We start from the raw sequence: 26,873 nt of genomic DNA, 5'->3' as shown, positions 1-26,873 counted from the left end.
CACACACACACACACACACACACACACACACACACACACACACACACACACACACACACACACACACACACACACACACACACACACACCGCATCAGTCCTTGTTTCAGAAGTGTAGCTTTCTGACTGCCTGCATGTGATGCATTTTGGACACATCTGTAAATTGTAGCTTTAACAAACAACCTCAGTACAATACTGTTTTGGAAAGAGAACAGCCATAATTATACGGTGGCAGGTTAAATTGATGGTATGTGTGTGAGTCACTGCTGATAAACAAAAGCACCCAAGAAGCAGAAGAAGTCAATGCTAACTGAGCTAGATTAGGGAAGATTAGATTTGGGAAGACTTGTACTTACGTTATATTGACCCTTTATTTAAAACTCTGGCCATATTTAATATGAGAATCAATTATTGTAACAGAGTTAATGCCAAAAGTGACAAAAGCAGTAACAGGTCCCCTTTAAGAAACTTTGACCTTGTAGTTACTGGAAACATAACTCTGTTTAAAAAAACCACGCAGAGGAAAAAGCGCAGACTGTGGGAGTGCAGGTGTCTGTGCTAAAAGTAGAGCACGTGGGTGCCATGGCGACAGGAAAAACTCTGACGGTTGTTTCCTTCCTCTCTCTTCCTCTCTTCAAAGTGTCATTTCCTCTGATCTAATAAAGTCTGCAAAACTGGTCTTATCAACACAGTTACTTAATGCATGCATTGCGTGCAAGGCTTGTAACTAAAGCTTTGCTGATCAGCGACATGTAATCAAGTATAATGATGAATTGGAGCAGAGGTATCAAATATCAAATTTTATTTTAAATGTTATATACCTATGTGGTATGTGACTTTTGTTGCAATGATGCCAGGTCTCTCTTGGAAATGAGATTTTTAATCTCAATGAGATTTTTTACCTGGATAAATAAAGGATTAAAAAAAATATGGGGGACAGGGACCAGAATCGGCCTAACAAAGACTTCAATCCGGTCAGCTGGATTGCTTTGCGAAAATGGAAGTAGGGCATAAAAAAGTCCACCCCCGTGTCTATCACCCTTCCCCAATGCAATTATGTAATGGATTTAAAAAAACTAGATGACAGCTTTGTAATGCCATTTGTTTTATTTGAGACTTCTACATCATCCGTGTGATTTTTTAAGCAATAAATTGTTTTAAAAAAAAAAATCCCAGCTGCACATCACTGAGCGCCAGTAGACTGCTGACTGACCAGGAACGCGAGCAGCATGAAAAATCATCAAAGATGGAAAATACAGCATGAAAAGCACAGTGACAGCAGTGGAAACTTCATTGTTTAGCACTTGGTTTACCTTCAGCTCTTTGCGTGTTAGGACTTTGCTCTTCACCGCAGCTGATTGACCACAGGACAAACAAGTGCAGCCTGCAGACCGGTTGTACTGCATATTTTTGACACTGACCCCATCTGACAACAAACACTCTCTGTAGGTAGTCAGGCTGTCCACGACTGCCCTCGTGCTACCCCCGCTCAAGCGTAAAACCAGCATAAGCTGTCAGTGATACAGTACGTACCTTGTCCTCACTGACACACTTGTCCCGGAGCCACTGGTAGAGGATTTCATCTTTAAATGCGCCGGTGCTTCCCACAACACTCTGCTGGATGTTGGCGATGGTGGTGGCGTCCTTAACAATCTCAATCATGCCTACAGTGATGCAATAAAGACAGCGATGACACGCTATTTTGGATTTGTCAGGCTCACATGATCAGCCTTGGTTGTTATAAATGAGGGACACAGGATCTAATATGTTTTCTGTATCTCTGCAGGGAATAACCGACCTATCTTATTTCCAGTGGAGATGCAGCCGTACGGTAAAAGACAGAGATCCAGCGATTCGGTCTCCCAGATCGACTCCATGATCAGCAGAATCTGCAAAGAAGACAGACGGAGTGCTACAGAACTTTTCTTCTCATAACTCTCGCAGTCCTGTCTAAGGCTGAGCTGCTACACACCTGCAGGATGAGCATATCCTGTCGGAGATCATCACCGTCTTTGAAGATGATGCCTATGGGGTCTTTGGAGAGAGTGGTGGAGTCGGCCCGTTTGAACTGCAGCCACAGCGGCTTCTTCTTAGACGCCATCACTTTGCACTGCTCAATCTACATAAAGATAAATTCTTTTCATCAATAAATTCAGTCATTTATAGATATAATTCTGACGTCTCTGCCCAGAAATAAGCACTCATGAGAGCTGAAAGTTGTTCTAATTTCAGTGTTTATTGCAGGGCCGTGTTGATGTGTTTGCTCCTCACCAGCAGGGCTCCAGCTCTTAGTCCTGGATCATAAGGAACTCTGAAGCTCTCTGGCAGACCAGAGGACTGCAGATTCTCCAGCTTCTGACGCAACTGAAACACCACTGAAAAACACACACTTCTTTCTTTACACGTCTTTTCAAGTCTTAGTGCAAATTAGAAGGTTTAGAATAGTCAGAGTAATATCGACACATCAAAAAATAAAAAATAAATACACATCTGACCATACAGTACATACATGCAACCATGTATTCATACAACAGACATGCTTTGCACATGCTTAGATACAAATGCTGGTGTTAACCACAGAAAGTACAACCCAGAATAAACTAGTGAAGAATGTTTAGCAAAGAAAGGTAACCGTAGACGTTTAAAGCAAAAGTTTGGGGTGCAAACCTCAAAAGTGTGATATTCTGTTGATAACAGAATAAATAAAACCAGTGTGGAAGAAAAAGTCAGCAGGTTCACTGTATAAGCAGGACCAAAGCCTTGGAGGGTTTGTATTTAAAACTGAAACCATCCATCCATCTTCTTCCACATATCCACTTTGGGGTTTGCAAGGGCACTGGAGCCTATTCCAGCTGTCATAAGACAAGAACTGAGCTTACACCATGGGCCAACACAGAGAGACAACCATTCACGCCTAAATGCAGTTTACTGTCACCAGTTAACCTAACAGGCATGTCTTTGGACTTTAGGGGGAAACCAGAGTGCTCTGAGCACGTGCAAACTCCACACAGAAAGGCCGGCAGGTTTGAACTACCAGCTCTCTTACTGTGAGGTGACAGGGGCATCCACAAAGGAGTACCACTAAATTACTTTAAAAAAATAAGCAAATAATGCACGTTCATGCTACACGATATAGGCTCATATCAGTGCTTCTGTTTCTGCTCCTCACCTTGTGGCGTAACATCATACTTGTCTGCAGACATGGTCTTGATCTCACGGGTGACTTTCTGCAGAGCCTCTGTCATATCCACCTGCAAGCATCAGGACTTTCTGTCAAAGATGTGTTCAAACCCAACCCCCCAAACACCTTCTTCTTCAACACAGTCTGAACCTTTCTAGGCAGCTTTCTCGTCATTTCATTAAGACGTCTTCGGCAAAGCTCTTCTTTGGTCAGCTGCTTTTTGTTCCATTCTCTGTAAAGATTCTCCCAAATTTGGACTCCGTAAGACATGCTGCCACCAGTGTTGATTTTGCTGACCAACAATTTTTTGTCACAATTTTCATCAATGACTTCTTTTCCTCTGATGAAAAGAAAAATGATATCTAAATAAAAGTGAATGCACGAGGACAGAAACCAGCGAATAAAAACGAGATGAAATAATTCTGAACGGAAAATTCCAATCAGAACTATTAAGTTGTCTAGAAAGGCGGGACAAGTTTGGAAGTGATCCAATCGGAAGTAATCACCACGTGCAGTGAGGTTAGACACGCTCATTTGATGTGCCCCCAGGATCAGTACAGCTGGTTCAAACTGTGTCTCATGAAAACGTCACAAAATCTCAACGCTTGGGAGGAAGAGATGAGCAGACATATGGAAACATTTCACATGTGACATCAAGGAAAATTAAAAAGCTTTGAAAACCGTGTTAAGTCTACTCTAATTATGACTAAAACTACATTTAAATTTGCTGTCAAAGTTATTGATGGTTGCCCCTAATTTTCCCTTCTTTAAGAATGGCGTCTTCACAGCCTGCCCTTCAGACCATGCGTATCACATTTTCACAGTACTATACAATTGTGGAAACATCTATAAATAGGGCGTGTCACCTGCTTCCGGAAGTCCTGCAGCATATTTTCACCACAGCCTCTGAGGTAGGCCTCCAGGAGGACAGCGTACCTCTGCTGGTAGTGCTTGGACTGAGCGATTTCACTCCGCAGGAACCAGAAGAGAAAATGACCGATACGCTTACTCTGCAAAAGAAAAACAAAAGGTGTTGTTTAACTTAACATTTTTTTGACTGCAGTTATTGTGCTAGTAAAACACACACACACACAGAGCTGAAATGACATAACACAGGCAGACACATGTCTGCTTACCCTCAGAGCTCTCTTCAGCAGGAACCTGACTAGAGCGCTGTCATGGTAGGGCTCAAACTTGACTGCCTGCAGGACACACAAACACATAAACAAAGCAGCTAACATGATTTCTGATGATAGCACAATGTGTGTCTACAACAAGCCTGTGTGACCTCTGGTGTTGTGCAATGCACAAAAAGGAAAATGAAACATTCTTCCTACTCCAAAGCACGTGGTGGTGGGCTTTCTAACAACATCACGCTCTCTTCTCTTTGTACATGTTGCCGTTGGGATTAATTTTTAGAAAATACAACTTCTCCTTTCACTGTTATGCTGACGATATCCAGATTTATTCACCTTTGAAATCCGACGTGTCTGCTTCTTTGCAACCTCTGTTCAACTGTTTGCATGAAGTTAAAATTTGGTTATCACATAATTTTCTTACATTGAACGAGAATAAGACCGAAATCTTTGGTAGTCACACTCCGCTAGACCAGTTAGCTGATGCCCGAGACCCTCTCGCTAGCCATCTCTCGCTCGCTGTAAGAAACCTTGGAGTGTTCCTGGATGGCTCTTTTAAACTTGAGAAACAGGTCTCCACTGTGGTACAAAACAGCTTTTGCCAGTTGCGTCAGATATCCAAAGCAAAGCCGTTCCTTCCTTTAAAGGACCTTGAAAAGCTTATCCACGCATTTATCACATCCAGATTGGACTACTGTAACTCCCTCTACTCGGGCCTCCAACACTCTTCTCTTTACCGGCTTCAGTTACCGGCGCGTCTTTTAACAGGTACGAGAATCTATGAATGCATAATTTTAGCCAAATTACATTGGCTCCCTGTTAAATATCGCATAGATTTTAAAATTCTTTTATTCACTTTTAAAATTCTGAATAATTTAGCGCCCAGCTATCTTTCTGAACTACTCCACTTATACAATCCCAACAGAGCACTTAGATCATCCAATCACAGGCTCCTAGCACAACCTAGGTCTCGAATGAAGTCGAGAGGTGACCGGGCCTTTGCAACCGTGGCACCTAGACGTCTTAAAACTTATCTTTTTACTTTGGCTTTTGATTCTAACTAGTTGGCTGTTGTGTTGTTACCTATTGTTTGTTGTCCTGTTTTATTGTTTGTTTTAATTGTCTCATGCTTTTACTGACTGTGAAGCACTATGGTCAACACTGTTGTTTTAATATGTGCTATATAAATACATGATTTGATTTGATCATCTGGCAGGTGAAGTTAGCAGGCTGTGTGCACACATTTATACCAGAAGAACTGCCTTTTAACAGAGGCTACAGTGTGTTGGGAAGCAGCATGGACTGGCAGTAAAGCAAGTGCAATGAAAACACAGAAGTAACTGTGCTCCAACATAACTGCTATTTAAATGTTTAGAAAAAGAAGCAGCGAGTGGTTTAAAAAGGACTGAATCCCTTTTTTTTAGCATATGGTGAAGCATCATGGATGTAATGTGTATTCTTTCACGTTCACCCTACAAAGACTTTGACACATGCATGTTCTGGAGAATTTTGATGGTATAATATATTCCACAGATCAGTGAGATGTCATAACTGCATTTAGGAAGATGTCTTTCTCCTAAAAGGCTCTTTTGTTGGCCACGGCTGACGACTGATACAGTATCGCTCATGCAAAGCTGACTGCAGAGTCAACTAAACTCACAGCATGAAACAGTGAATCAGACAGAGTGAGAGTGTAAATGCAAAAGAGGCTTGGTCCTCTCGAGCTAATATTTATCCGCCCAGTCAAATGTTAGTGGTTACACATTTGAAATCAACAATAAACAACTGTAACAGCAGCAGAGTGTGTGCTCATCAGCACCGCATCATAAACTCACGACAACACAAAACTTGGCAGCAGCAATGTAAAGCAGGCAGTGTGTGTTTTTGTTCACCAAACAAACTGCCAGCGTAGGATTAAAGTGTAGCATGTCTGCGCTAGGCTATGCTAACCAGCGTCACATAGATACCAGAGCCTGAATCTGACACAGGAAACGAATGTCCAACTCTAAAGTGCAAACAGTCTCATATTATCGACACATCAACACAGAAACTGTAAAAGATCAACTTTAGCATTCAGCAACATTTTAAAAACTGCATTAGATTGATTGTTTTGTAAGCAAATGTGGTTTCAGCTGCCAAAAGAATACAGCAGGATACAAAATGTACCATCTGTTTCCTGGTTGTAGATGGAGGAAAGAAAAGTTCTGTGCAAGTACAGCGAGTACATGTTAGGTATGCAAATGTTAGCGGCAGATAACAGCTGATTTTAATGCCAGCCCACGTCAGTCGATGACTCAGCAGATACTTTTACAGCCTTCTTCGATTACAATTGGAGACTCTCACATAGGGCGCCACTTTATTAGGTACACCTCACTAGTGTCAAACTGGACCCATTTTTGGCTTCAGGAGTGCCCTGATGCTTCATGGGACAGATTCCTCTGTGCTGAGACCTTACACCCTCCCTCCATCTTTAGCTCTGAATGCACATGTACAGAAAGGTAGGAAGGTCCTAGAAAAGAGCTGATGGCTAATTCTGTGACTGAAGTGGTTCTTACTCAGATTAACCAAATATTATTTATATTAAAATAAAAGGAAAAAAGACAGGGTGTACCTGTACAAGCTGGAGAAGATATCGGAGCACATCATCATCCTCCAGCGTCTCCAGCTTCCTGACAGCCATTGAGCGAACCTGTGCATCTGAGTAGTGGCAGTCAAGCAGCTGCATGGCGAGGCCAACATCCAGACCACTGCAAAGCAATGTTATGGTGAAAGGTGATACGACATTGATCCTAAACACAGTACAGTGGCAGTTTGAAACGCTCTTGTACCTGGTGTCCCATGCGCTGCTGCGCTCCAGCAGTCGATGCGTCGCCAAAACATCTTCCTGTTTCCCCCATCTGACTGAGCCCAGCAGCTTTGGGTAGGCTCTAAGGGCAAGACATTTGTTATAAAATTATATTTTCAGTACTTTGGGGCAAAACATTACTTTATTGTCCATTTAATTTAAAAGGACAAATAAAGAAATAAATCAGTACCTGGGGTCACGCATACATTCGTGTCTAAAGTGCCACAGCAGCTCTTTGTCCTCAGGGCTGAGAGGATGTAGGGGATCGGTACCTACAATGGCCTCAAACTGCTTTTTCAAGTGGTTTGGCATCTCTCTCTGACCCCGCTCCCCTCCCTCTGCGTCCTCACCCCCAACAGCCCAGTCCCGGCCCACATCCCGGCTCTTGGGTAGTACCACAGGGTAGCAGTATTTGTCCAGCAAAATGGCAATGGCCATGGAAGAGGCCTTGTCTGGGTTCGTGGCTGAGGTGAGCTTGTCCGCGTTGATGCTACAGCTGCTTTCCTCGCTCTTTTCTGGCATTTTCCACATGTGGAGGATAAACTCCCCCTGGCGGAGCAAGGAGCGGTGATCGATCAGGAGCAGGTTCACGTAGTACAGGAGACGACTCTTGGTCTTTCCTGAAAGCCGGGTGAACACACAGAATAAAGCATTGCTCTGTAGATTTTCAACATGCGAAAGAACAGAAAGGGAGAGGACTTTACCATCAAGACAGCTGCTTCCCGCTGTACTCTCTTGATAAGAGCTTCCTTTGGAATTTGGGATCTGGGGTTGCTTCCCACAGATCACCTGGGTGGGAAACGTAGAACCATTATGTAACAAAAGTACAATAGTTACAGCTTAATGATTATTTATTCTACCAACAAACAGAGAATGATAACAGCACCAGAAAGAAATTTCTTAGATTACCTGGAGGTTAAGGCATGCCCCCTTAGGCAGATCCTTGATCTTAATGTTAAACTCCAGCCAGCAGTTCCACAGCACTTCTTCACTGAAAGTTTTAGAGGTGGTTCTCTCCTTAAAAATGTAAAAAAATAAATAAATAAAACACTGCTTTTATCACCCTCCAGCCTTTTTCAAACCCATCTATTTCATATATTTTCATGCTGCTTATACATTTGTGGGCAGAAGTCATCACGGGCATGAATGTGAGGGTAATTTGGAGCTTCCAATGATTTCTTTGAACTGTTCCTTTTCTAAGGTGGCATACATCTTTAGTTCAAAAACAAGAAGTGAGTGCACAAATTTGAAATTCCTTTAGATATTTTTTAATCCACTATTTAAGTATACATAAAGGGTCTAAAATATACATGCTGCTGCCACTAATATTGGGTTAAATGTCCCTTAGCAAGTTGCACCTGAACCAGGTGCTATTAGTAGCCAACAATAAATCTCGCTGTATATTTGCCTATTCTTCTTGGCAGAATTGGTAGAGTTCATTTAAATTGGTTGGTTTCCTGGCACAGACCCAGCATTTAAGCATAATCCACGGGCGATCGTGGCTCAAGAGTTGGGAGTTCGCCTTGTAATCGGAAGGTTGCCGGTTCGAGCTTGGACAGTCTCGGTCATTGTGTCCTTGGGCAAGACACTTCACCCGTTGCCTACTGGTGGTGGTCAGAGGGCCCGGTGGCGCCAGTGTCCGGCAGCCTCGCCTCTGTCAGTGCGCCCCAGGGTGGCTGTGGCTACAATGTAGCTTGCCGTGAATGGGTGGATGACTGGATATGTAAAGCGCTTTGGGGTCCTTAAGGACTAGTAAAGCGCTAAATAAATACAGGCCATTTACCATTTAATTTTGAAGAGGCTGAGGTCAGAGCTTTGCCAAAGCTGTTCAGGAAGCATAATGGGCCATTATGTTTAAACTGCAGATTCCAGGATCAGCAGTTTAAACAACTGTTAATGTAAGTACATGTTAGTTGGATGTCTTACCGTTTTACCAAGGTCTAGAAGAAGACCCAAACAGTCACCCTCAGAGGGTAGAAAACTGGTTTGAATGCACAGAAACAACCAAGGCTCAAGCTTGCCATGGAATGGAAAAGTGCTGGAACACCAGTGTCACTGTCCACAGTTAAGTGAGTTTTCCAATTCTACGGACTGAAAGGCTTGTATAGTTATATTTAACTCATTCACTCAGTGAAGCAGTGGGCAGCAATCCAGCACCCGGGGAGCTCAGTGGTACCTCAGTGCAGCCGTTGTATTTTCAAATTCAACACAAAACTGTTTTATGTAGTTTGTGACACAAACTATCTGCTAGCTAAATATGCAGTTTCTGTATTTTTTTTCTCTGGGTGAGAAAAAAACATTAAAGTGTGACAGATGAAAGACAAGACAGAGGAAGTGAACGTTAGCAATGCTCATGCTACCAGTAGTGAGAGTGCACTGAAGCACCCAATCTTAGGTATACCCTACCTGGCTAGTCTCATTTTAACCTCTGTTTATATGCTAATTATTGGAAGAAGCATACACATAAACACAACAGTCACCTGAAGGTGCCTAATATTGTAAGTTAGAGACCCTATGAGGAGGCACTTGGCGACATTGGGAAGGAAAAACTCCCTTTCAACAGGAAGAAACCTTCAGCAGAAGCGGAGGCTATCTCCCGCTGCCAGTTCGGGTAAGTCAAGACATGACCTGGATGCTTGAGAATCTGCATGGACCAAAACTGGATCACAGTCAGTTAAGGAAGTTAACCTCATAATAAAGCGCTATACAAATACAGGCCATAATAGTATTTGTCTGATAAATGCACTAAAAATGCTTCCAAAGCCACAACAAAATGATCAAAAGGTTAAGTTAATATGACTTGGTTCAGCTTTGATGAAGACCAGTAGGAAGCCAGTGGTCTAAGTTTAAGTTTAATGCAATTTAAAGATAAAATAAAGGGTAAACAAAGTGTAATTTAATCTAGAGACTGCAGAGGGATCAACTTGGTTTTACGGCTGGGCTTAAATTGTCGTTTGAAAAAGTGTAGTTTTGTCTCAATTACCTGAGCTAAAAGCTGCTGCCCGTGAAAGATGCTGGCCTCGATGTAGACAATAAACTCCGGGACTTTGGGGAGAGATGGGATGTCAATACCCAGCACCTTCACTCTGAACTTCCTGTTACAGTCCCACATGGAGATGGTGAACACCCGTTCATGGTCCTTCTCATCAATGGTCAGCTGCTCATGGGTGCCTGAGAGGGAAAAATCAAAAGACTAGGGTTACAAGGTTGGCCATGTGGAAAGAAAATGACTGAACAGCTTAGCTTAACTGCTTACCTGCAACTCCAGTGCAGTCATCAACTTGGGCCCAGTCTTCCTTCTGGACCAGATCCAGATCGGGATCAGGAGGCATCTCCAGAACCAGGTGGATTTCCTCGCCATTCTTCAGGCACTGACGGATCCAGTTAAAGTTCTCCAGAGGCTTTTCTCCGTACAGGTACTCCTCCCTGTGGGACAGCGGCATGCTTACTCTCTAATGTAACGAATAAAATAGTAATGCTGCTCTGTTTCTCTCAACTTGGTTCTCAGTTTAAGCCATCAGCGGCTTTCAAGCCCAACTCGACAGCACGGTTACCTGCCACACACCCGCAGCACAAAGTCAGTCTCACACACATTGTCGGGGATGCCCAGCAAAGCTCTTTTATTTGATGTCTTGGCAAAAAAGCTCGCCAACACCTAAACAAGATGGCAAACTTTCAGGAAACTGTACAGGAAATAGGCAGAGGAAACAGTAAAGATATAAGTGGAATTCATTACTGCACATCTACCAGTGTTGGTGTGTCATCAATGGAGACTTTGATGGTCTGGCTGGCTGTCCCTATGTGGATTACCACCAGAATGTGGCCATTATTGATCTGAGAGGAGGAGCAGAACACAAAAAACAACTTGAAAGTCTAAATAAACACACACTAAGACATTTACTCCAACATTTGACCAACAGCTTGCTGACAAATGGTCAGTCATTTACGTTTTGATGCATTCTCAATCATCCAGGTAAGTAAATCTCCAAAAGTTGATTCTATTCATCTGGACGTTGCGTTTTCAGCGGGAGAACCGTTTTGTCACTCATCCAAGTGACTTCCTCAGTCTGAGCTGACTGCAGGTTTCCCCAATCTCATAAACAGTACATTTGCATAATGACAGAAACCAGCCAACTGAAGGAACAATGGGCAAGGAGGTCAGTTCCTTCATCATGATTATGCAAAAACGGCCAGAAGACAGAAGGATGCGACACCAAGGATGTGGACAAGTGGGTGAAGAATTTGTCTGGCAGACAGCTCACCCAAACAGAGAAAAACATCCTTGCTAAAGGGTTGAATTTTGCTGTCACGCCAAGACAAATCCCGCTACTGGAACTGATCACAGCCACAGAAACAACAATATTGCAGAAGTGGAAGCAGAGCAACTACGGACAAAAGTTTCGGCCTGTCGCAGCAATGCAAAGCTCCCAGCATCCAACATCACCATGGAGGAGAGGAAGGCACTCACAACAACAATGACAACAACATTATCATCCTTCCGGCAGACAGGAGTAGGTGCACAGTTTTACTAAACCAGAAAGACTATCGTGAGAAAATTTTGTCACTGCTCAATGATAAAAATACTTATGAGCCCCAATTACACCTGGGTGCAAATCAAATCTCAGGACGTACCACAATTCATGGATCACATTAACTCTGTGGACCGACACATCAAATTCACCAGGGAGGATATGAAAAGTGTCAGGTTAGCCTTCTGTGAGATTTCCATCAGTAATGGGGGACATCTAAAAGCTGACGTGTACCGTAAACCTACAATACGGATCAGTATTTAAGGTTTGACTCTGATCATCCACTGGAGCATAAACTGGGTGTCATCAGGACGCTACAACACAGAGCCAACACCATCCCCACAGACACAGTGGCCAGAGAAGAAGAAAAACATCACATCAGGAAGGCCCTGAGTACATGTGGTTATCCCAGCTGGACTTTTGTCAAAGCTGGGAAGGCGCCAAAACAAAGCTCCAGCTGATCCAGGAGAGAAGGACAACGGTAGACTAAGCGAAAACCTGTAGTTATCCCGTACGTGTCAGGAGTATTGGAACAGTTGAGACGCATTTTTTCTAAACACCGCATCTCATTGGGGCATACATCGGGGAAACCAAACAACCTCTGGCAAAGCGAACAGCACAACACAGAAGAGCTACCTCGTCAGGCCAGGACTCTGCAGTCTATGGACACCTACAGGCCAGTGGACACTCTTTCAATGATAAGGATGTACACATCCTGGACAGGAAGGAACGCTGGTTTGGAGTAAAGGAGGCCATTTAGGTGAAAAGAGAAAAAGACCATCTCTGAATCGAGGAGGGGGCCTAAGTACCCTTAGGACCCTCCTCTTTCGCCATCTTACAATGCTGTGATTGAAGCCATTCCCCAACTCTCTGTGAATGGTACTCATGGCCATTGATCAGTGGTCTTTGATCAATGGTCATGAGAATTTGCATAATCATGATGAAGGAACTGACCTCCCAGCCCACTGTTCCTTCAGTGGTGCTAGTTTCTGTCATTATGCAAATGTACTGTCTATAAAACTGGAACTGAAGAAGTCACTTGGATAAGTGACGAAACGTTTCTCCCACTGAAAACGCTACGTCCAGATGAACAGAATCAACTTTTGGAGGGTCAGTCATTTAATGGAACATAATTTCTAATTAAGACTAAACTGAGAAATTCATCAAACAGTTGAAAGTTCAAGTTCAGCCTGTTGATCTGCAGTTTTCTTGATGCACTATTTTCCTCATCTCATTCAAAGGCAAAACTCGCTGCTCTCATTCTCTGCCCTGTTCTCCAAGAAAATCACTCCACAGTCAGTGTTTTTGAAAGAACTTTATATGAAGAGCCTGGGGTTTCACACTGGTAGTAATACGCTCCAGGATCCAATCACCTGTCATTACAATCACACAACTAGGAGGCAAATAGGTGTATACAAGGCTAGAGGAGGTGGTTTCTGTAGCAACAGACATCCCCGTCTACCCTGTAAGCTCAGGCTGGTGAAGAAAGTGGCTCTTTAGTGAACTTACTACTCCAAGTCACACTTGTATGTGTGACTAAAGCTGTATCAGTCATCAGCACAAGCACAGACTTTATAACTCAAGAAGAAGAGAGAACAGGCAGATGAAGCGTGGAGCTAATACTTTTTTTAGGTTTCAAAATGAATTATTATGACTGAAGCAGAAGCTGTAGCAAAGGTTGATCCATTTTTTTTAAATAACCTAGCCCGTTTTTCTTTTCTACTTTATAATTATAGGAAAACATCTACATCATTTTGCAGAGGTTTTCATTTAAGTCTGCAGGGCTTGGAGTTCTGGGTCAAACCTTGCATATACATCTAAGTCATGTTGAACTGCAGTAATTAAAGCTAACAGTGCTAACTGTGTTATACTATTATAAACACACACACACACACCTTGGAGAGCAGGTGCTCGGGCAGAGGCTTGCGTGTCACCCAGGGGTCCATGGAGTAGAGCTTTGGGTCGCGTTCCGACAGCTCTATGCGTCGTGGGGTCAGCAGCTTCCTGCGTGTGAACTCCAGCTCGTCGTCGTGGACGTTGCTGACGTCGGTTACGTCGTAGCCAATCAGGTAGTTCAGGTAGCGCTGGTACTCCACAGACTCCTGTGATGGCTGTGGGCGGGGCACTAGCTGAATCCGCCCCACATCCTTCTTCAGAGCTTTTGAAACAAACAAACAAATAAAAAACAATTTAACATGATTTAACAAAACATGATTTTTACATCACAGCTAAAGACCAACTCAGACTCTGATTGCAGGTAGAAGTGGGTCGTGGTACCTCTCCAGTAGCGAATGCAGTCTAGCGTCTGGAAGACCTGGTGCTTGTCATAGATCTCGCAAACGTTGCCCTTCTTCTGGTACAACAGGATGCAATGGTCAGGAGAGAAGCGCTGGTAGAACTCAGGGCACAGGTTCGAAGTCACTGCCTTCATCCATACCTGGGCTTTCACCTGCAAACGAGGCGCAGTGAGGATTTTTAACATCTACAGCAGACGGTACGCGGGTCTGAGAAGAAAAGGAGTGAACGAGCCGGACCTGTTCGACAGTCCAGTTCCCAGCCACGTCCAGCTGCAGAGTGTCGGGGCCACTTCCACCCCGCGCAGCTGTGGGCAGCACAAACTCGACAGAGATCTGATCCATGGAGGTGGAGCAGGACGAGGTTATGGCTTTCTTTCTCCTCCTCCTTCGGCTCTCTTCTCGTGGTACTTGACACTCTTCGTCGCTCACCTGGATCTGCTGCCTGTCCATCGCCTAGCTTGAGGAGGATGAGCATATGGAAATAGGAAAAAAAATCCAATGCGCTGGTGTCATTAATTTGTGACGAGCCCTTCCCTTCAATAAACTCTGAAATTGGAAACATGCTGTGTTCCCTGCTGATGCTGGAAACTGAGACAGGCCATGATTGGCTGGTGAAAATATAAAATACCAAATATAAAATACCAAATCGAAGATAGACGACTCAGAGCCATCCCGGTATCAAGCATCTTCCAGCAACGCCTCCTCATGTCAGCAAAATGTTGTGTCAGCAAATTTACCCAGATTAAGAAAGACTTCAGATTTCTTTTTTTAAACTTATTTTCCATTTATTCACATCATAAATTCAGTTTACTTCTCTTTTTTTAAGATCCAGTTTTAGATTGGCATACTTCCTAAAAGTTGGTATCAGAAAAATTCAGTCAGTCAGTGCAGAGGCAGATGCAGCAATCAGCCCACAGACCTTCAATGTTTTACTGACACCCCCCCCCCTCTCTCACACACACACACACACACACACACACACACACACACACACACACACACACACACACACACACACACACACACACACACACACAGCTCTCTATAATTAGACCTATACAAGAATAATACACTTTGCAATCTAAATGTTACCTCTAACTACACTTCAGAATCAGACACAGAAAATAAACACAATGAGGGCGACTGCATGTACTGGCACTGCTTTTGGGAAAGTAAAGATTTACCAAGACGGTATTACTCATATACCTCCAATAACTAAATACTTTTTCATCTTTTCTTTCAAATCATCTTCACTGGCTGACGTGTTCAGGATTAAATGGCCGGGGTTTCCCTTCTGCTTCTGTCACATCAGCAGTGGAAGCTTTGAAAAGCAGGAAGCAAAACTCAAAACAACATGGATGTGATTACAAGTGGCTTTAGTGACAGTCTGCTGTTTTGACGACTGTGTCATAAACATTTAAAAACACTTGAAAAGTGACCGTGGGGCATCTACTGGTGGGGATAGTTCAGCCTGTATTTAACATGACCACAGCCGAGCAGGGTTAGCCTGTGGGTGTAACGGTACAGCTGCCGCAACAATCGAAAGGAGAGGCGGTAATTCTGTAAAATAAAATTTATTAAAACTCACCAATGAACGAAGATGGCAACGAAATCCGGAGCTTTGGACAAAGGTTTCGGCATTTATGCGGAAAGAAGAGACCACGGAATAGAGTAAATGATACTTTCAAGCTAATGTGCACAGTTTGTGGTTAAGGAAACGCGGCGCTTCTACTCAGAAACTTTGTCAAACTCTCTGGCCAACTTTTGCCCAGTCAGAGTCACACCGACACTTCCGGCTTCTCTCCAAAATAAAATACCATTACGCAACACCATGCTCCATAGACCAGTGCAGAAAGTTATTATGTATAATATTTACAGTCAGTGACATGGCCCCACCAAGCTGAACACGCTTTCTGCAAAATACGTAAAAACAAAAAAGGGTAAAGCATTTAAATATTAAGGGCAAACTAAAGTGAAGGGATGTTTAGAGGCAGCATGTAAGAGCTATAAAAGCAATATTATTATGTATATTTATTATTTTTATTATTATACATACTTGCATAGTTCCCTAATTCAGTTAGTGCTTTCTGGCATCAGCATCATGCCTGATCCGATGCCGTAGAACTGCCGTTGTTTACTGCCCTCTGGCGGCTACAGTAGGAAACTACATTACTACCAATACATGCGCTCATGAGAGGTTTAAGTAATACATTTGTGAAGGAATAAGGGCAAAAATAACAAGATCCGAATTTTACGAATAAAATATGTTGAGCTACCCACTGTCGTTGTTGCTCCATTTATGTTGGTGTTTTATTAATTTATTGTGAAATATTTGCTGGAAATGTGCATATGTAACTAGATCTAACTTAATCTATCGGGCTTGCTATAAGTCTCCGTAACCACTAGAGGGTAGTGACTGACAAAATTGCATATCAAATACCTAGTGCCAGCTGCAGTCACGCAATACTTTTTTAAAAAATAAATACATTTGTTTAAACATGTACTTTCCACGTGTTTTACTAATGACGTGATCGCCTCACTGTTTTTGCTGAGTTCTGCATATAGTGCTCTCAAAGTTATGCTCCTAAAGCTCAACTGGTTTGATGAGTTTAATGTTTCTGGGTCTTGCTCAAACTAGTACGCTGATGTGTATTCACTCATTTCACATAATGATAACATTGGTTGCCCATATTTGATTTGTAAAAACAGTCGCCAAAACGGAGAATATCACACAGCAAATTCTGAAATCTATATGTCCGGCTTTACATAGACATCTATAATTACAGTAAAGACCTATTTAATCGCTTCACACAGAAGTTGCAAACTTTGGTGAAAAAACAAACAAATAAAAAAACGGGTGTGTGGGACAGAAACCCTAATCAGGCAACATGGCGCCCCCCAGTGTTTTTGTTGCGCTGGATCTGAGAACTGAGCTGAAGGCTGTTTGACCGCCGATGTTCGTAGTTATTTTACAAAAAGACGCTTGAGTCAAGCAAGTCCTGTTTCATTGTAGAGTGCTATTGTAAAATTGCGCTAATGGAAATGACTTTCTATTTAGCTTCACATGTAATAAAAGAAAAGAAAATAAATAAAAATGAAAAGTAGACACACACGATACATTTTTAACAAACTTTTTTTTTTTTGCGGGGATCACAATGTACAAAACCAGCTGGAATGGAATTGACCAATGAGCGCAAGAGAAGTTGCGGATTGACGTCGATTGTGACCAATAGCACAGCTTGTGAAACTGTGTTTATACCTACCCACTTTTCCGTACAGGGAGACTGTTTTGGTGAGTTAAGGAAAGTTCATTGAAATAGTTTATAGGTTTAAAAGAGTTGAAATGAAAAAGCGACTCCACAACTTGATTTGTTTCTCCTTGAACTAGGCGTCGGAGCAACAGCGTGAAGCTGACACCGTGCGTTTTTTGTCGTAAAATACATTTGCGCCGCTCGCCCCGTAAAGCTTCATTGTTGACGTTTGTTGTTTTGTTGTAATGTCTTTTGCGCAACCGTGTAGCTCGTCCATTTTCATCCATTTAATGGCATTTTCACCCCGAACATGTTTTGAGAATGTATTCGGTGCGTTTTAATAAAACCCGAGATGTTTTTGGCCACTTTCTTGTCGAAGTACAAACACAATTTTATCGACAGCTAGTTTCGATACAAAATGCTCGAGTGACGCGTTTCAAAACGGGCAGTCCGTGACGTAACGCTGTTGCGTTAGCTTTGGGTGATTTCATTTCTTTGCTTTTTATTCGTTTTGACGACTTTCTTCAACTCTTATTATCGCTCCCTTTCTCCGTATTGAATGAATGGGCTTTTTGTGCGCATGCGTCCAGGAACGAAGTTTATAAACAAGACGTCACATGATTATGAAATTATAAAATAGATAAAAGTTCTCTTCGGGGTCTGCGGTAGTTCTCGTCTTTAGTCCCTCTGGTAGTGAAGTGGAACGGGTCTAATGTGTCTATAGTAAACCTGTTTATGAGAGGGGAATAGCAGCCAGGCTACTGTCCCCTATGCCACCGCAACCATTTATAGCCTATACATTACAGCTCAGTTAGGGATTATGTTTCTGTGTGTGTGCGTGCCTGCGGCTGACCCATGGGGATTGGGAACATGGCTAATGCTGATTCAAGTGTATAGATTAGCCTTAATTGTGGGTCATGTAGCTGAGACTCATGTAAATCACTCTGTATGTTTTAGTGTCTGGACATCATGGTGTGGGAGGTGGTGACTCCAACTGTGCTGTCAGGTCACACTAAATGTCACCAAGGGCCGGAGCCCGAGCCTCAGCCTGAGGACACAGGTAACCACTGATTACAGCAGTTTGTTAAACATGCTTCTGTGCTATGATGAAGCCGTCAAAAAGCCTTACAAAAAAAAGAGAGGTCAAGATCTAAATGTCTCTTACCCTGGTTCTGCTGGAGGTTTCTTCCTGTTAAAAGGCAGTTTGTCTTTCCCACTGTCACCAAGTGCTTGGTTTTTATATTATTGTAGGATCTTTACCTTGTGATATAAAATGGCTTGAGGGGATTGTTATTGTGATTTGGTGCTGTATATGTATAATGAAGTTGGACTAAACTAAATTATTTAAAGCCCCGTCAAACAGTTAAAGCATGTGGTGACTCTGCTATAACCTTCAGAAATGATGATGGATGCAGATGGAGACCAATCGCATGATTCGCTGCGCTGTGACGAACACTTCCCCTCCTTGCCCGGATTCCCCACCAGTGACAGTTACATGGAATATGGTATGTAAGACACGAGGAAGCAGCTTGCAGGCTTCAGCTCTTATCAAAAGGAATTTATCCGTTTCTAATGTCTGTTTACTTCTCCTAGATGACCTCCCAGATCTACAGGAGGTTCGAGAGGAGACAGAGTCAACATCACCACCTGTGTACCAGGTGGAGTTGGGTGTGTCACACCAGGAACGAAACACACAGACACACAGACCAGAGCCTCCGGACACACGCTGGCTGACACAGCTAGCACACATTGCCACTGGACCTCAGAGTCCACTGCTACAGGAGCCTCCTGACAGCAGGTAGGTACATGCCTCTTAAACAAAGCTTTACTGAAGGTACAAATAACTGGAAGTGTGTATAGTCTTAATTTGTCTTGTAAACAAAGTGAAGTGACTCACAGCACCGTGACATTTAGTGACTTCAAGCAACTAGGCTCAAAATAAACTGTCATCACATGAAGTAGGCGGAACCCGAGATCAATTTTTCTCAACTTTCAAACACATTAGAGGGTTACCTGTGATACATCTGTGCTGAATCTACGTAGAGTCTATGTTCTTTCCAGGTTATGGTGTAAGTTATGGGATAGTGTTTCAGAAGGGTTCATGGTTATGATGCACCTATAGTGTATATTTAACACATGAATATAAGTCCCTCTGTAGATGACAATATTAGACATTTCTGGTCTCCCTCACATCATACAGGGCCAATAGTAGAAAAAATGTCTGAAACCAAGTGTAGAGTTGTCTCAAGTGTGAGCTTTTCACTCACAGACATTACTTGCACATTTGCTGACATAACTATTTGAAACGCCGGAGCTATATTAATATGACAACCCACCACTGTAACAATATATTATCCCCTTTAAAGGTAAAGTATGTAAAATATGACCACTAGATGTCAGTAGATTGCTCATTGCAGTCAGATGAGTTTTGTTATCCTAACTACAGTGGCCCCTGTGTGGCAATCAACTCTGGCTGCCATTCATCAGTAGTGAGTGTAGGTCAGTCTGCTGTTTACCTCAGCTAGTGTCCACATCTGTGTACTCTGCAGGAGGTTGTAAAACCTTAAGGAAAGAGTCTGATACGAGTCAGTGAGTCTGAGAAGTTCAATTCTGTCCGATAATAGCTGTACAGAGCCTCAAATAATGTGGGAATGTAATTTTAAAAAAGTTTATCAGAGGGAAAGATGTCAGGTCACTTGAGCCTAACATTACATGGAATAATGTTACCACATAACCAGCTGTGGTTGTTGTCTTGCCAGCTCATTGTTAGTTGTATGGAAACAAGAAGGTCACATATCTAACACGCACAAAAATGTTTATTAAAATGTTAGAGCCTTGACATGACCACCTCAAGCCGCTTCTTCTGATGAGGTGGAAATAAGGGAGGAAAGAGAATAATGTACAATTGTTAAAATATCATATATAGTTTGAAAGAGAAACTTGTGATCTTTAAATTAAAAGTAACTTATAAGGCATGCAACATATGTGGCCGTTCTCTAGCATACATAAAACAGTAAGGCAGAAGCACGATGTCTTTCTCCACCACTGTATGGCAGGGCAACAAGTGCTGTGTTCTCCTTTGTATTTGTAATGTATTAAGTTTATGAGAAGACATCGTTTTTTTTAAGATATGATTACACATTAATCAGTGTATATTTATGAATACAACATTTTTTTTCTATGAAATAACTTCAACAGTTTACAGACTGTACCTTAAACATAGATGTATATACTTTATTACAACGAAAAAGTGTGTCAGAAACAGGCTTTATTCTCTTTTGGTTGTATTATGAAGAATGTAAAATTCTCCTCCAAATTTAAACAAATCACATTTCAAAAATCTCTTTTCCACACGTGAAAAGTACTGAAGCAGCAAGTGAAGCAACAGAGAATGGTTTATTGTTTTTAACCAGAGAACATGGAAACAAAACTAGCACCATCTCCTGGGGAAATCTGGTACTGCACATGTATTAGTGAAACATTTAAAATACAATTGGACTTACTTTTTTCATTGTTATAACCTCATCAAACACTTATCTTAGTTTTTTTCTATAGTTTCTTGTTTGGTCACATGACTTTTCCCAAAACGAGGCAGTCTTTCTAAGACACTTCAGCTTCAAAGAGGGGATGTTATATAGTCTATGCCTAATATTTCTACTTGTGCACACGAGTTGCTGACATTAAACATACCAAAAATTACAGCTCGTGTTGACAAGTAGAAAAACTTTAGCACCACATCTGAGTGACAACAGTGAGCTTCAGAACATCATCTTTATTGCACAATTCTTTGTGTCCTAGAGCCCTCTTTAAGCAACACGTAAGTGGACATTCTGAGCATTTACAGTCACACCTCTCTTTTTGCAGTTCTTCTTCAGTCTGCATCCCGAGCAGCAGCAGTGATCTACATTCCTACGCTCGGCCTCCTCCTCCTCTCCCCAGCAGCCCCCTGTCGTCCCTCAGAGGTCACGGCAGGGAGCGTCAGCGCTGCAGGGTAGAGCCTTCTTATTTCCTGTGCTTCAAAACCACCCACAGTCAATTATGAAAACTCACTTACACCACTGCTTTTATAATTGTATACGTTTAATACAGTAGTGTTTTTTTTGGTGAAACCTCCAGAGCTTTTCTGGCTTCTTACAGCATGCATTGATCCTGATGATGCTTCTGTATCTTTCCACAGACAAGCAGTGAATGTGGCTCTGCAGTGTCCACCAGATCTTCTCTGTCTGATGATGAAGACATGGGCTGGAGTTTTTCCTGCCCACCCACTGCCTGGCACTGTTTTCTCAAGGGTACGTACAACACTTACACACTCAGTCAAGATGGACTGATTGTGTTCTTTCATTTCACAGTAGCTCACTGCTCCTTTCTGTCACCAGGAACTCGTCTGCATTTCCACAGCAGCTCAAATATAGAGTGGCGGGAAGCTGAGGACTTGGAGTCTGCTGAGGAAGACTCTGCTGATGAGGAGCAGTCTAGATTTCTGAAGGTACGTTAAGCAAGCAGCAGACTGCTGGGAGCAAATGCATAAAAAAAACAAGCATGGATCCACCAAAAGACATCACACAGTGAGGTAAAAATACCACTTGTTCTTCTGCAGAGTTATGGCTCTGAGGGTCTGCAGCTGGTGGAGCATGCAGAGATTGTGTTGTCTGGTCAGGCTGTTCTACAACTGACCTTTGACCCCAGCACATTTGGATATATCCCCCTGACTGCCCGCTGCCAACTGGATCACCCCTTCTATGTCAAAAACAAAGGTACAAGTGTGGTCAAGGTTTAAAGAGACTAAACAGCATCAATGACTCTGCAGACATTTCATCCTCCTTTCTGTCGTCAGGCTGGTCATCCTTTTACCCCAGCTTGACTGTGGTGCATTATGGGATACCATGTTATGAAATGGAAGTGGGAGATGTTTGCCTGCCTCCGGGACACAGAGACGCCAAGCACACAGAGGATTCTCCAGTCTTTGACACATTTAAAAGGTAAAGCAGATGTTTGCAGTGTCATGCTTAAATACAGTGTTATGCGAAAATGAGTCAGTACTAAGGGAAAGGTCTTAAAACAGTAATCAAATGCCCATATAGAGGCTGTGGTTTGGGGTGAAAAAAAGAGGGAAAATAGTCTTGTTTGAACCAGCTAAGCCTAAAACAAACACCACTTAGTTTCAAATCAACCTCTGTTTGTCTCATACTTAGTTATGATTTCACTCCTCTGGACTCCTCGGCGGTTTACGTATTGAGCAGTATGGCGAGAAGGCGACGTGCTTCCCAGTCCAGTGGGGGAGCTGTTTCTCCAGACAGAGACATGCTTCAAGGTCCTGCACTTCAAATCTCCTGAATTATTACTTACTCACTGATACCATTCAGTTTGCAAGATGCAAAAATCCCTGAAAAAAAAAAATTCATGTGAACCCTGTTTTGAACCCACAGATGTGCACAGTCCCAGTCATTCCCACGCCACTCAGCAAAAGCCCCCCAAAAACCAGCTGCTCAGTACACAAGGAGGCAGCAGCGCCACACCCACTAAGTGCAAGCGGCCAATGAATGCATTCATGCTGTTTGCCAAGAAGTTCAGAGTGGAGTACACGCAAATGTACCCGGGCAAAGACAACAGGTGGGTGCATGCCATGGTTGTTAGCGTGGGTGTTGTGTAGGAGTAATCAGGTGTGTGTGTTAGTAAATGTGTGCGTCTGCCATCAGAGCCATCAGCGTCCTCCTCGGTGAGCGGTGGAAGAAAATGCGAAGTGAGGAGCGTCGTGTGTTCACCCTGCAGGCCAAAGCACTCGCAGACGAGCAGAAAAGACTCAACCCAGACTGCTGGAAACGGAAACGAACCAACTCTGTGAGTACACACATGCGCCTGCACAGCTTCACCCACTGTTTTGTATTTCTGCTTCATCCTGCCTCTTTGTCTTGCAGGGCTGTCAAGGAAATTAAGGCTACAGAAAAGAAAAGAGGACAACTGACAGAGCCTGTTGTGTACACACACACACACGCACTCACATACGCACATTAAAAAAAAGAGCTATGCATAACCGAATATTACGCTTTAGTTCTATATTTGTTTTGTCTTGATCTCCTAAATCCCTGAATCCTGTTATAGTAATGCAAAAAAACAAAAAAAAACAAACAGCTGGCCCTGGTGAACACCTTGGGCTGCTCTCAACAAACATCACTTTCCTTTTTCTTGCCTTTCAAAGGTGCTACTTATAAAATCTTGAAGTGCTATAAATCATTATTTCTTAATAGGAATTAGCAGAGGTGTCAAACATCGCCTTTTTTTTGAAATGCTGCGGAACACCCGTAGTGTCTCCTGCCGGGGACCGGATATTTTTCCAAAGAGATGAACGGATTTTAGCTCCAATGAGCAAAGTTCGTCTCTACACGTGATTCTTACATCAATGTGATAATATCCACAAAAAAAGAAGAGATTCTGATGATCTTCAGTTTCTCACACTATGCTTGAAACAGGTGGAAGTTGTGGTGCTTTTAGCCAAAGTAGAGAATGTAGCTATTTTTCCAAAATTCTATATTGTACAATAAGAAATATACAATTTATTTTATTGTCTGTATTACTTGTATTTGGACTCAGTGTTATTGCACAAGACTACATATGTTAACTTTGCTTTCATTTATCACGTAGCATTTAATAATGAAACACCACAAACTCTTAAACAGGGGCCTGGGTTTTATTCACCTCCCCACAAATTAAATGTGGCCTTTTTTAGCAGCAATAATAATAATTTGCTGTATTTTAGTGAGTCTCCAGTAGTGCTTCAGTTTTTCTCAGTAAGGGTTCCTCGTGGAGTTGTTATGTAAACAAATGTGTTTACATTTGGCGTTAGTCACCTAAACCTGCCGTGTCATTTGGAGGACTGTGCATCACGTCACCCTTGTGATCACGTGACAAACCAAGAGACCACATAATATCATTTGAATTCATCAAGTTGAAGTGATGAAGGGAAAAATAACCATTAAATGTCAACCCAAGTTAAAGCTCTTTCATCTTTGAGGTTAACAATTCTAGTGGCCAACAATGGAGGTAAAGAAAACCATTGAAATGTGGTGGTGCAGTAACTCTAGGTCATCTAAAGAGGGTCATCTGTGCGCTGGTCCACCAACAACCAGAAACAAGTTGCTTTACATGTAGACGAGGCTTAAAACTCTACAGGGTTAAAGCTTCCCTGAACTCCTTGAATCCCTCACTTGCCCAAAGCTTTTATTTTGAAATACGAAATGTATTTAAGGAAGTAGAACCACACTCTAATTGTACTTTGAATTAAATGACAATTACTTGGACAGTAAATAATCCCACTGCTTAAAGTTTAACTTTACCTGTGACTACTGGTGGCTTGACTTCGTGTAAAATAAATAAATAAAATAATAAAAATAAATTAGTAATACAAATATATATATATATATATATATATATATATTCTAGCCACTGTCAGGCAGGTAGTGTGCACACTGAGAAAAATTATGACGTGCCCATTGATTAACCGCTACTGTGAACATTCGGTGAAGCTAAATGCCAAGAAATCATCATGAGCAGTCGATGTGATCAGAAACAGGGAAATGTACGATGATGAGGTTTTGTGGTGTATTTTATTCAGGATGTTTTGTTTTTGGCAAAAATAAACAACTTTGTGAATGTGTTTACATGCACATTGTAAAGAGTAAAGAAGGAAGGACATTTTACATTTACGTTGTAAATGTAAAATTGTTTACACTGTAAAATTTAGAATCTCAAAGATGAAAATGGGAAAGGAAATAAAGCAGCCCTGAGGCCTCACTGATAGTAGGGAATGCTTGCCAAAGGCACTAAGAAGAATTCTGGTATACAGTCATAAGCATTAAAAAAAAACTAACAGTACTGTTCCTCTTACTAAATAACTGAAAGTGAAACGCGTCTCAGTTCGGAAAACCTTCTGCCTGAAAAGCGCGACCCGGGGCTGAATCGTCATACCTTAATAAAAAAACAGGAGATATTCCCCGTGTGCATGTAAACACACCCACTGCTAGAAATGTTTGGAATTCAACAGGTGTATGGGAACTCAGCTGTGTGAGGATTTAGAGATGTCACACAATTATTATGAGAGAGTGGGTTTGTGTAGATTTGCTATCCAGGCAGAGTGCAGGAAGGGTGGGCACTCTTAACTCCCACTGCACAACGAGGTTTATTCTTAATGCACTATATACACTTTATCTACTAGTTTTTTGTGACTGCTACAGTATAATGTGTAAAGATAAACATTAATATGATCATATAGAAATCTATATTTTTGGTTTTGACTTATCTTTGGTAACTTTTCGTGGTTGTGCTTTGGATTATTTGACTTTTTGTCTTTGCCATCATGTCATGTACAGGTCCATCAGGGGAGACAATGCAATACAGTGTATTATAGTCAAAATAAAAGTGTGATAAACATGTAATGCTCCATGTCTTTACTTCTCTTTGAGTCCAATAATGATAATTTGAAAAGACGAGAAGATGTCTACAATAAAGGTTTGAACAAATCTTTAATCTTGTTGCATTATACATACAGCACCAGTTCATAGCTGGAGATAAAGGTGTAGACATTAAGCTGCTACTGTAATTATAGAGATAAAAAGAGATGCCATTTCATTAAAACTATAAACATGATCAATTTTTCCAGGCTAAAATTATCAAATAGAATCCACACAGTTATATATATATATGTATGTGTGTGTGTGTGTGTGTGTGGAAAGGACTAGAAAATCACTTTTTGTAGTAAAATAGAAAATATGTAGAGGTACAGTATAAACATACAGTAATTTGGCCTTTAAAGTATTCTGGGATCTTTACACATAAAGACTTTTTATTCCAGTTAGGACTGCTCTGAGCGTGTTCAGCTGCGGTCTCTGTGATTTACACCAGAAAGAGATTCACAGGTTGGCTAAATGTGTCTGACGCAATAGAAAATACTTGGACCCTTTTAGAAAAATGGAAACAGTCACAGCAAGCACTACCAAGAATTTCATTGCCAGCCTGTGCCGCTGAGTATTAACAGAACGTTAAGCCTCCCAAAATATCAAGAATATGGGCAGTTTCTATTATTTCCTCCCTTGTCTCGTTTCACAGCAGTAAATTTTTACAACGTGATGGCAAAAAAAGAAAAAAAAAATCTTATCTCTGCCTACATCTATAAGAAAATAAGAAATGTCATCTCTTAAGATTTATTTTCAAATGGATTTTGAGCCGCACATCACTTTAAATCCCAGATTTGATCTTTTTTGTTTCTTTTTTCCTTTTTTAAACAAAACAGCTGAAACTGATGGCATTTTTTTTTAACAAGATCACCAACACAGGGAATTTAAGAAAATAGATAAAAATACCTCACCAGGATTTTGGCATATTAGTCACACAAACAGGTTTTTAAAAGTACAATAACGTGACGTACAAAAGGCACTGGGTACCACGGACCATGGAGCCAGTTGCAAGGTGACGTAAACGTTAAAAAAAAAAAAAAACGAGCAGTTGCTTCAGTTCTCACCAGTGAGGCCTCGGAGAGGTTTGGCTAGTAAGAACATGATTCTAATTAAGGATACGTGGTAGTTTAAGCCCCACATTGTGCTGGTTAATGTGCAGTGCATTTGATATTTTGCAGGGAAACGAAG

At 41.9% G+C, this 26,873-nt stretch overlaps 2 protein-coding genes across 3 annotated transcripts in view; one reads left to right on the top strand and one right to left on the bottom strand.

Moving 5' to 3' along the window:
- The window catches only part of pik3cg (phosphatidylinositol-4,5-bisphosphate 3-kinase, catalytic subunit gamma), an 18,891-nt gene extending 3,147 nt beyond the window's left edge, over positions 1-15,744 (bottom strand). Inside the window, exons 1-20 of the mRNA XM_005942707.3 lie at positions 15,576-15,744; positions 14,225-14,444; positions 13,968-14,139; positions 13,586-13,848; positions 10,909-10,995; positions 10,716-10,816; positions 10,418-10,587; positions 10,145-10,332; positions 8,071-8,178; positions 7,866-7,950; positions 7,352-7,781; positions 7,145-7,243; positions 6,928-7,063; positions 4,317-4,382; positions 4,047-4,190; positions 3,169-3,250; positions 2,271-2,374; positions 1,972-2,118; positions 1,798-1,888; positions 1,533-1,663 (exon numbers count right to left, since the gene is read on the bottom strand). Of these exons, the coding sequence (XP_005942769.1) occupies positions 1,533-1,663; positions 1,798-1,888; positions 1,972-2,118; positions 2,271-2,374; positions 3,169-3,250; positions 4,047-4,190; positions 4,317-4,382; positions 6,928-7,063; positions 7,145-7,243; positions 7,352-7,781; positions 7,866-7,950; positions 8,071-8,178; positions 10,145-10,332; positions 10,418-10,587; positions 10,716-10,816; positions 10,909-10,995; positions 13,586-13,848; positions 13,968-14,139; positions 14,225-14,437 (2,817 nt within the window). The 5' untranslated portion in view covers positions 14,438-14,444; positions 15,576-15,744. The remainder of the gene's footprint in view (positions 1-1,532; positions 1,664-1,797; positions 1,889-1,971; positions 2,119-2,270; positions 2,375-3,168; positions 3,251-4,046; positions 4,191-4,316; positions 4,383-6,927; positions 7,064-7,144; positions 7,244-7,351; positions 7,782-7,865; positions 7,951-8,070; positions 8,179-10,144; positions 10,333-10,417; positions 10,588-10,715; positions 10,817-10,908; positions 10,996-13,585; positions 13,849-13,967; positions 14,140-14,224; positions 14,445-15,575) is intronic.
- Positions 15,745-17,152: 1,408 nt separating this feature from the next.
- On the top strand, positions 17,153-26,764 carry LOC102291912 (HMG box-containing protein 1). Of its 2 annotated transcripts, none has more exons than XM_005942710.2 (13): positions 17,153-17,279; positions 18,196-18,298; positions 18,636-18,743; positions 18,832-19,036; positions 21,103-21,229; positions 21,416-21,527; positions 21,615-21,724; positions 21,836-21,992; positions 22,073-22,217; positions 22,431-22,549; positions 22,665-22,848; positions 22,935-23,076; positions 23,154-26,764. In XM_005942710.2, exons 2-13 carry the CDS (start codon positions 18,208-18,210, stop codon positions 23,169-23,171), a joined length of 1,518 nt encoding a protein of 505 aa, XP_005942772.1. In that variant the 5' UTR covers positions 17,153-17,279; positions 18,196-18,207; the 3' UTR covers positions 23,172-26,764. The 2 variants fall into 2 exon arrangements, with proteins under 2 accessions (XP_005942772.1, XP_014195697.1); XM_014340211.2 differs by lacking the exon at positions 17,153-17,279 and adding an exon at positions 17,290-17,405.
- The last annotated feature ends 109 nt before the right edge of the window (positions 26,765-26,873 follow it).

The sequence above is a fragment of the Haplochromis burtoni genome, unplaced genomic scaffold (genome assembly GCF_018398535.1).
Source record: "Haplochromis burtoni strain Fernald_Lab_line unplaced genomic scaffold, NCSU_Asbu1 Contig_178, whole genome shotgun sequence".
Taxonomy (NCBI): domain Eukaryota; kingdom Metazoa; phylum Chordata; class Actinopteri; order Cichliformes; family Cichlidae; genus Haplochromis; species Haplochromis burtoni.
This window is presented reverse-complemented; position numbering and strand designations above follow the sequence as displayed.

What these genes read in the sequence shown, in the direction of transcription:
- LOC102291912 (XM_005942710.2), top strand. Translation starts at nt 18,208, where the DNA reads ATGGTGTGGGAGGTGGTGACTCCAACTGTGCTGTCAGGTCACACTAAA. An exon ending in CAGGAGCCTCCTGACAGCAG is followed by an intron (nt 19,037 to 21,102) that starts GTAGGTACATGC and finishes CTCTTTTTGCAG; the next exon opens with TTCTTCTTCAGTCTGCATCC. An exon ending in AGCAGTCTAGATTTCTGAAG is followed by an intron (nt 21,725 to 21,835) that starts GTACGTTAAGCA and finishes GTTCTTCTGCAG; the next exon opens with AGTTATGGCTCTGAGGGTCT.